Source organism: Doryrhamphus excisus, chromosome 1, assembly GCF_030265055.1.
Source record: "Doryrhamphus excisus isolate RoL2022-K1 chromosome 1, RoL_Dexc_1.0, whole genome shotgun sequence".
In the NCBI taxonomy this organism is placed as follows: domain Eukaryota; kingdom Metazoa; phylum Chordata; class Actinopteri; order Syngnathiformes; family Syngnathidae; genus Doryrhamphus; species Doryrhamphus excisus.
In genome coordinates this window covers 41,783,330-41,793,422 of record NC_080466.1, presented here as the reverse complement: position 1 = coordinate 41,793,422, position 10,093 = coordinate 41,783,330, and the positions used below count along the sequence as shown (strand labels likewise).

The window sequence follows — 10,093 nt, the reverse complement described above, 5'->3', positions numbered from 1 at the left end:
CAAGTCAGAAACAGACTTGTACAAGAGGCGGTTGACGTGACGTCATCAAGAAAACAACTTAATGGATTTCTGTAATGTTCAGACCGTAGTGTGTGTATTAGTGCGAGTATATTTTCCAGACATTTCCATTATGCTTACATAAAAACCAGGCAGGTTTACAGGTAAATATTGTACAATGTAATTTCCGGCATGAAATGACCATTTTCCCCCGGGCTGAGTCTATTCATCATCATAATGAAAATGTCAGGATGTGTTACGTCACCGTGGCTCACCCCACTGACTCATACGGTCACTGATAAGGGGTGTGTTGAAACTAGCAAGTCATCGTGGAACTGGGATTACTTTTTAACTGCTGTCTGATTGCAGGGTCAGCAGTTTATTAAAGTGCACTGGATGCTCACACGATTACATTTACAGTACGTGAAACTGGTGTCAGTGGTGGACGAATCGATCCGAATTCAATATCAATACTGACACTTTATTTTAAAGTTATTACTGCCGTAAATGATTCCTTTTGCTGACTCGAGTTCTAATGAGTCACTCACTTAGAGAATCGGGTAGTTGCCGCTCTCTAATGGGTGATTCGAGTGCATCTTGTCCGGCATGTTACTTGGTTTCCGTGAGTCCAGATTCAGTGGGAAAACTCACGAGTTTTAATCGAGTCGTTCAATATTTGCACATCTCTTTTTGGAAATAACAGCAAGTTAGGTAAGCTAGCTCTTTTCCAAAAGCGTATAATTTTGGGGGCATTTAAAAAGATTTAAACCCAATTCTAATTCGTGAATAGGTTTTATTACCATTATGTTGTTCTTTATTTATTGAATTTCTTCATAGAAAACAAGCAAGGAAAATATAGCTGTTGGGCTTTTAGCCTTGAAATTACAGTGGAAAGCAACTCAATACATTACAATCAATGTAACATATATTACACAAATTCAGAGTATTTAAGAAAAAAGATAATCAGAAATGAGTTCAGATTATACATTTTCCTCCAAGCATAAAGAAGGTCTGGTTTCTAACGGGTTAAAACCATGTGTGTTTTGTAGGGCCATTGGAATAACAACACAGGGAAATGAGCGCCTATGATAAAAAAAGCTTATTAAGTACTAAATAGAAGAGACCCATCAAAGCCTCGGTGGTCATGGCAACCCAAGCAGGTGACGAACCGTTGTCAGATGATTGAACAAAAGGTTCACACCAGTCCAGATGCTACTGATCAACACGGAAGGGCGCTATTATTTCTACGCGGCTCTCTGATGCGTCATACATGAATAGCCCGTCCACTTCAACAGGAATATTTTTTGATCCACTGGCCTAGAATACATTCACAAAACGCATGACACAGCAACCTTGCAAAGCTCAATTACGAACAGTACAAAAACAGACAATACTGAAAAGACGCTTTATTTTATCTTGAAAGGGAAGCTTGAGCGTTCTGACACCAATGAACAAGCGATTCAGACTTGTCCCCATATCGGAAACGTCTTTTACAGACACACTCGGTAATTATTGGACACTCTAGGAGGCTAATGCAGTATAAACAGCCTTTCAGTACACCATTCAGGAGTAATTTCATGGTCATTGTGGTCTAAAAAGTGGCTGTACACACACCAAGAGGAAAACAAGCATTAAATTAGCCAACTACAAGAAAACATTCAGTACATTTGTATGTATTGGATCAGGCACAGTTACCCATGAGCTGTATCAATTCCATACATTACCATTTGAGGAGTCTGAGAAGGGGGAAATAGGGGGCTTTGGACGAAGGGGTTGGCAAACCATCAGGAACTTCTTCAGAGGGACATCGATCCTTGCCCACCTCAGCAAGTTGGGTTACGGGCAAGAACGTCACTAATAGCGCAGGCACACACACAAAGACATCCACAGAAGCGTCGTCTGTGTGTGTTCCCTAGCTCCCCAGAGAAGGACACCGACGGAGCCTAGTAAATAATCAGCAAAGTAACCCCGCTGTTAAGCAGAGTGCTCTCATATCAAATTAGCACCAGTCAGAGTGACTTTGCACCCTGGCTTCCTCCGCTCTCGGAGCAATCGGTACTTTTTGTAGGAGTGGTTACGGAGAGAGCACCCTGCTGAACAAGCAGGGTTTAACCTCAGCAACCAGCCGTGCTGATGTCACCGCCAGATCTTTTAGTCACTTCCATGGTGGTGAAGACCTGAGGGAGAAAGCCATTAAGTGAAAGATGAAGAGTTGTGACATGCAACCGTTGACCGGCGGCGTCTTTACCTCGGCACAAGTCGGGTGGATGCCAATGGTGCCGTCTAGCTGGGCCTTTGTGGCGCCACATTTCATGGCCGCCCCAAAGCCTTGCGTGACCTCTCCTGCATTGGGACCCAGGTAGTGGAAGCCGATGACTCTGTCCTGTTGTGAGAAAACTGAATTTCAGTATAAAGAAACTTAAGACCTCAACGCAATTGTAAGTTTTAAAAATTAACCCTCTTCTATTTGACTATTTTGGGGCCACTCGCCATTCTACAATGCACTTCCCTGACTTTTGCTGGCTATCACCTTTTTCTTCATTTGAACAACTGGTGGTATCTGCAGCTAGCAGGCATCGGCTTGTTTGTGTGGCTAGTCTGCCGCTACTCCTCTCTGCAAAGTCAGAAGTGATCTACATCAGATATGCACAACGATTCTCATGCACTTACCTAGCCCAACAAGCTACAACGGGTTAGCTAGCTATAACGTTCCCTCAGATGTACCAATCTTAGCCTGCACTGCTGGTGTCAAAAGAGGAAGGAAGGACGGCAAAGATGTTGTAATGGCTGCTGAAATCCATTCTACCTTTCCTGACCCTGTTCAAACAGAGTTCATTGATCCGCCCCTCACTAATCATTTACCCACTTGGAGTGTATTTTTCTTCCAGGCGGGTGTCCAAGGGGCCTCATTTGTGTGCATGGACTCCATTGTATATTCAAAAATACATACGCAAAAAATATTAAGATCTACAATATCGATAAAAACGTGTTGAGAATTATGATGACATGAACGGAGAGAGTGAACCCTCCTGTCTTCGTATTCAGCCTCTTTGTGGAGGAGGGGCTAATCCTGATGGGGCACAGGATGCCGGCACCAAATTATCCTCATGAAAAAGAATATGCTAACATAAATGAGAACACATATGCTAACACTCATAACATTACTGTTGCTCAGATCAAGGAAGATGCCCATTCAAGAAAAAACATAATATTAAATAAAGTCTTTTAATACATTGCAGAGAATGTGCTAATGTTATGAGAATAAAGTCAAAATATGATGGGAATAAATTCACTATTATCAGAAGAATATTTATAAAAAGAAAAAAAACAGCTCTAATTTTACATGAAGTCAAAATATTGAGGAAAAAAAGGTTCTCATCGAACAAGAAAAGGGCAAGTTATATATAAGATATATACAAAACTATAAAAAAAATAATTGCGATACTATGTGAAACAAATAAAATTAATTTTTTAATTAATTTGGGTGCCCACTGATGTTTTACACTTCTGTGCTAGCTCTACGTTTTCCCTGTGTTCATTTCCCCTCCCCAATGCTGTATGAAAATAGTCAAGTCTCACGTTGTCCAGTTTGTTGCAGATTATCTTGGCGTAGCATCGGTTGTTGTCCCTGCCAGGCACAGTGAATTCCAGAGGCCAGAACAGACTGTGGTATACCTGAACGTCAGGGCCAAGCACATTGGGATGTAAAAGACAACAAGTATCGATATCCAACTTCAGGGTTTATGTACAAGTCCGTTACCTCAAGGTTGTCCTGTCCGTACAACTCTGTGGCTCTCTCCTCAGACAGGCCGCAGGAGCCGTACTCCAAAGGAGTGAAGACAGTGGTGGGAACGTTGATGTAGTCGCACTATGGACAGTTTAACTCACATTTATACAATGTTGGATTCCACAACTGCATAATAGCAAGTTCATTATGTTTTTAAAATAAGTTATAATAGACACATAATGCGTACCTTGATCGTTGAACCCCCAAAAAGGCGCCTGGCCAGCAACTTGCCAGCCTGGATAGCAACAGGGGTCAGTTCCCACTTGGCCTCCAAGATGTCACCGATGGCATAGATGTGGGGCACGTTGGTTTGCTCTTCATCACTGACTGGAATTTTGCCGTTCCTGGTAGGTGAAAAAAAGGTTTAAAAAAGAAGAAATCATGCTTCATTTCTGCTGATCTACCAACATAAAAAGCTAGCATAAATGGCACCGATGAGACGAGGTATTCCAAGTATAATGCCATCCCACAACGCTACAAAACGTTTAGCTTGGACTGCATTAAGGAGGAAAAACAATACAAAACTTCATGCATTTTTTGCAGTCAAGACATGGTTGATCGACCACCTCCTTGTCGTCCTCATCACATGCCGGTAGAATAGTAGTTAAAACGCAATCATTATCGTTAATCATCATAGTGACAGTCAAGTTATTGAGACAAACGCGGACAATATTGAGCATATTTTTCCACGGCGTCCACAAGTCTCATGTTGGTGGACAGCTTGTAATCAATTTATGGGAGTAACATGGCGGACCAGTTGTAATTTAATAATGCAACACTCCGGCAGTGTACTCAGAACTGACTAGAACAAAGACGCCAGCCACCACCAGGCCAAATGTGATGTGAGAATGTGGATAGAAAGAATGCTCCGATCAGTATCGGCCCATTTCCATGAAAAACCATGTGACTGGCATATGCAGATAAATGCCTTTAAAATGCCGATCACAAAAGCCAATCATCTGTGGCTCGTACTACGTATTGCAGCCTGCGGCCTCGTCCCGCTTTCCTTCATAAAGTGCAGGCGTGCCAAAACAAAAACATTTCTGCCGTGTGGAACTTACCTGCCGACACATGCCATGTAAAATATCTCATGGGTTAGCATGTTAAGAAGCTTTACATTTAATATGACACTGGAAGAATGAACTTTTGACAGAGTATGGCGAGTTTAAGGCTTCTGGTGTGACCGTCAGTCAAACTGCAACATTCATAGATGATGGGAATCGGCAGCATAAAAATCCGCCCAAGCGGATAGCTATCTTTTATATAACAATTATTCAACAATGGACAGCAGAGCAGCAGTATTTGGGTTAAACTTTGTTGCCGCCGCCTCGAAATATTACTATACAGTCACAAGACTGAAAGCATATGACTCAATGCTCTTTCAAGACTTGCCACATGCTACCTTAATCCCTGCTGATCTCCTTGCCTGAACCAGTCCAACATTCACAAACCTATATTCACCTAAACAATGAAAAATTACTTAAAAAGCTAATTCGAAAGATACATTGAAAATAAGTTCCTACAATTCTAGACTCTTGAACTTTTGACATTGCTGCCGTAGAACTGACAAACACTGATAAGAACCCAATCAGAGACAATACAAGAGACGGTGTAGGCTCTGCCATATTGTGCAGCCCCCTCCCAACACACACACACAGACACACACACCACCCTGCAGAGAGTCATGTGACAATAACTGCTGAATCACCATGACTCTCCGACATGCAACTTCAAAAAGGTACAGGTCATGAATAATAAATACAAAAAATAAAACTTACTTTGGGTTAACTTTGACTCCTATCTTGTCCAGCCCAATTTTGTCAGTACATGCATCTCGACCCACTGCAATTAATACCTAAAAAAGCACCCAAGAATGCATGTTTAAGTTGATTGAAATCCGCTCTTGCAAATTTCACATTTGTGGGCAACTTTCAGAGTAAACTGGGTGAAAATGTTGAAGCACAGTTCCGCCTTTTCAATATTATCATGCATTTCTGTACATTATCCTTCTACTTACAGTGTTGTACTCTCCCTCGATGACCTCATCAGTCTCAGTGGACTTGGCTGTCACCTTCAGCCTGCCGGGGGTGCCTGCTTCTAACTCCTCTATCTGCCAGACACAGCAGGCCAAGAGGACAAATTATACATCCACGTTGTCAGTGGATGAAGGTGATACTACGTTAATACGCTGTATTTTAACAACATCATGTTACCTATGCAAATGAGCAAAAACCTACCTTTACAGGGACAAATTTCCGGATAAATTTGATGCCGTGCTCCTCCATGTGCTCACCGGCACGGTTGGCCATCTCTTGGTCAAAGCCCCTCAGCAGAATGGAGCGCACCATAACTGTGACGTCAAGACCCAGGCCGGCGAGGAAGCCGCCACACTCCAGAGCGACGTAGGATGCGCCAATTACCAGGGTCTTCCCGGGGCAGTACGGTAAGGAGAAGAGGTCATCGCTGGTGGAAAACCGACACAAGGTAGAGCGTCAGTGTTGGTGGTGATTGACACGGATAAAAAAAGGTGACGTGCATCAACACAAACGGGCTGTCAAACAGGCCATACAGGTTCCATTTGCAGTCTGATTCCCATAACAAGTCCACTCAGCCACTTTGTTTCGATTTGACTAAGAATATTTGAATTGTCAAAACGACATTCTTAAAGTCCTATCACTCAAATGGGGTGTTCCACTTCACTAGTGTTCATATACATGAGACGGCATGCCCTGTGTTGCCCAATACCACTTAAAACGCTACAACAAACAGCTGATAGCGGCCCACCGGTTGCAGCACATTTGAGGCAATGTGCCAGTTACAGTTGCGTACAAAATTGACTCGGTATTAACAAGTTAAACATGTTTAACATAGAAAAATTCTTCAGGAATAAGATACATATTGTGCATTCAACATGTATTTTGATGCTGTATATGATACTATGTTTTATTTTGGAAACCGGGCAACACAAACATGGAGACAACACGTGACCAAAGATATTTTAGCAGTCTTGAGTTTGTCATGTCTTATCTACACAACCTCCTTTCGTCAGGGGAATTATTGCACTAAATAAGCAGCGAGAGCCGGTTGCCGGACTACCAAAATAGCCCATAAATAACCACTTGAGAAGTCAATACGTGTTTTTAGTACTCGACTTCCCATTGAATGCGCCAGTGTATTGTTTAGTCGTCGCTGTGGCAAAAGGAACCTAATGGATGGGGTCAAATATACTCTCTATATATGAAATGTACTCTCACCTTGTGATGCAGTAGTCCTTGTCTCCAGGAATACCCATGTAGCGCGGCCTTTCGCCTGTTGCCAAGACGAACTTAGCTGCTGTGTAAAACGTCTCTTTTCCTCGTTTGTTTACTGCCTGCGTCCAAATACAAAAGTCAAGGTTTGAAATCGGCATTGTATCATTGCAAAACCACACAATATATAATATAGTATGCAGAATTGCATATGTTCAGAATGTTTGGATTTGTTTCAGGAAAAAGGCAGTTAAGTCTGCCTAAAAGATTCAAAGCAACAATCTAATCTCAGGTATTGTTCACAGTTACAAATAAAAGTTTCATATCAGGTAAAACAGGTCTCACCTTGATCTTGTGTGGCTCTACGAATTCAGCGTAGGCATTCACATAGTTGACGTTCTTGTCCCTCAGCGCCACCCTGTAGCCCCAATTTAGCGAACCGATGTAGTTGTTCACTGCCGTCTTCATCGTCTCCCAGTTGTGTTTGACTGATAAAAAAACAGAGCAAAAGACTACCCCCGTTAGTAGCAAGACAAAAAAAAAAACAACTCATTTCCCGTGCCAAAGAAATGAACTTTTTACCATTTTCATCAAATTCCCAGCCATATTTGCGTGCGTCCTGCATGGCTGTGGCCAGCATTGCAGTCTGATGCATCAGTTTCTTGGGAATGCAGCCAACATTCACGCATGTCCCCCCTAGACCTGATTACCACCGCAGAAATGAATTGCGTTGATAAATACACGGTACCTTGACCAACTTCCCACTTTAAGAAAAATACAGCAAATGGCCAAGAAATATCCTACCCCAAGTGGTTCCTTTAGGCGTGGGAACAACGTAGTCCAAAACCATGACCTTTTTCCCCAAAGTCGCAGCTTCCTGATGTCAAAGAATAGAGAAAATAAACACCTACAGTTATTACAGGAATGCATGATCACTTGTAGTGTTTTGTAGTACCGGCACCATAAAGCCGCCACTAAAATGTTACAACAGGTCACTTTGTTACATATCAGTACCTCACCTTTGAACAGGACAGGCCTCCAGATCCTCCTCCAATGACAATCAGGTCGTAGTCATAGGCTTCACTTTCTGCATTCAGAAGCTGCTGAAGGCTGCCGTCTTTATGGGCCTGAACAACAAAAGCAAAATAACCACGTTGACCAGAATATTGGATGCAGCTTGACAGATTGAGGAGTCTTTGCAGTAAAACATCCCAACTAAAAGTAATTGTGCAGCATCACATGACCAAACTCAAACATTCCTAAATAAAATGATGTTTGCTGGGTTGAATTCATGGCTTATTTTTATATTCTGCTGCTTTTTGCCGGCTCATTTTTCATGAAAACTTTAAAAAAAAACATTGAATTCAGTCATGAAGGTTGAATTCAGTTGTGTTTCTCACTTTCTTTAAAAAAAATGCTGGCACTCGCAACTTTCTATGGCCCCATGGCAGGTTATTTAGCAGTCACTCAATGAAAAAATGCAGGGATGGACGGGGACTCCTTTCTATGACCCCATGGCAGGTTATTTAGCAGTCACTCAATGAAAAAATGCAGGGATGGACGGGGACTCCTTTCTATGACCCCATGGCAGGTTATTTAGCAGTCACTCAATGAAAAAATGCAGGGACGGACGGATGGGGACTCAGTGCTTTGTTTGTTGATTTTGTGGAACCACGCAGTGCAGGGCAGACAAACTACTTTATGTGCAATATTTCATAAAAAACAAAAATAGGGTGTACAAAAGCTGAGGTTTGACCCTAGTCTGGCTGCAAACTCGCATCGCTCCCACAACTAACTTATATCAGCGGCATGACCCAAACCAGAACATTGCATTATTGAAAAGGGATCACATGTACTCACCTGCATCGTTTTATCACAGCCACCGACATGTCTTTTGTTGATGAAGACATTAGGGACAGTTTTCTGTCCGGTCATCTCAAGTAGCATTTCCATGTAGTTGGTTCCATCCTCTACAAAAGTAGCGTGGAAAATAATGTGTTGAATGTCAATCCATTCATCTTGAAACCATTTAGAACTTAAATCTAATGTCCACAGCCAGGACTGATTTGATACATTATGTAAACAATGACCGTTCACTGTACTGTACGTTAGAATTTACAGAGAAGCAAGCAAGCAAGAAGAGGTTGACTCAGATATGAGGCCAAGACAGCTACAATGACTCAGCAGCTTTTGCACTGCTGCAAAGGAAAGCCGTGTTTCATTATCAGGAAATGCTAGTCCTTGTGTTAAGAATTGACACTGTGGAAGATCATGCTTAGTAAGCGTTGTGAAATGCAATAAAACCTCACCTAAGAGATCCAACTCCACCACATTGCACTCTACTTTGAGCTCTTTGAACAAGTCTTTTACCTGGAAAGGAACATAAATTGACAAATGCATTTAAACACGCTCGACGAGTATATAGACAAAGTCATAGGAAAAGAACGTTAGCTATTAGCCAATTCGCTATTCTAATGTTAAAGGGACCCAACAAGTATATAATACAAATAGTTGCGTCCTACCATGATATTAAGAATGTGTTGTAGTCCCAACAAACATGCCAGCAATTAGACCCGGCCCTTTTACTTCGCGGGAGAATAAGCTAACTAACTTCGACATTCAAAGTCTTTCATGATTAAAATTTAAAAGAAAAATCAAATACCGTACCTTGACACAATACGGGCAGTAACTTTTGCTGAAAACCATCACCTGGTTGGAGTCAATGAGCGACTGTATTCGGGTTTTGAGGTCATTCTTCCCGGTGTCATTTTCGATGGGAGGCATTTTCAATCTATTTCCGTCCAAGCCTGCTCAAGGCACGCTTCAATGGACGGCCGGTGACACACGAAGAAAAACTGATAGGCTACAAAGTTTCTTCGACTAAATATACTAAAATATATCCTTCTTTAGCCTTTCTTGAAAGGAACAGACTGACAGATAAGCCGACTGATCGTCACCATTCGCCTCCAACCCCAAAACCGCGCCTGAATGCGCCAAACCTACTCCTTATGCTTTATCGTCATACGTGTGGTGCGCTCGATTTGTAGTACTTTCTGCACCG

General features: G+C 42.2%; 1 protein-coding gene across 1 annotated transcript; it reads right to left on the bottom strand.

The window, feature by feature from the left end:
- Positions 1–1,388: 1,388 nt before the first annotated feature.
- On the bottom strand, positions 1,389–10,040 carry txnrd3 (thioredoxin reductase 3). The gene is made up of 16 exons (XM_058069789.1): positions 9,700–10,040; positions 9,342–9,402; positions 8,893–9,002; positions 8,052–8,159; positions 7,837–7,909; positions 7,615–7,734; positions 7,378–7,520; positions 7,039–7,154; positions 6,022–6,247; positions 5,802–5,894; positions 5,563–5,639; positions 3,972–4,128; positions 3,758–3,865; positions 3,577–3,672; positions 2,246–2,380; positions 1,389–2,174 (listed from the first exon to the last, which is right to left on the bottom strand). Exons 1-16 carry the CDS (start codon positions 9,814–9,816, stop codon positions 2,112–2,114), a joined length of 1,803 nt encoding a protein of 600 aa, XP_057925772.1. The 5' UTR covers positions 9,817–10,040; the 3' UTR covers positions 1,389–2,111.
- Positions 10,041–10,093: the final 53 nt, after the last annotated feature.

Coding starts and splice junctions, on each gene's coding strand:
- txnrd3 (XM_058069789.1), bottom strand. CDS start 9,816: ATGCCTCCCATCGAAAATGACACCGGGAAGAATGACCTCAAAACCCGA. Junction 3,673..3,757: donor ACGGACAGGACAACCTTGAG/GTAACGGACTTG, acceptor CCTGACGTTCAG/GTATACCACAGTCTGTTCTG. Junction 2,175..2,245: donor TCCACCCGACTTGTGCCGAG/GTAAAGACGCCG, acceptor TTTCTCCCTCAG/GTCTTCACCACCATGGAAGT.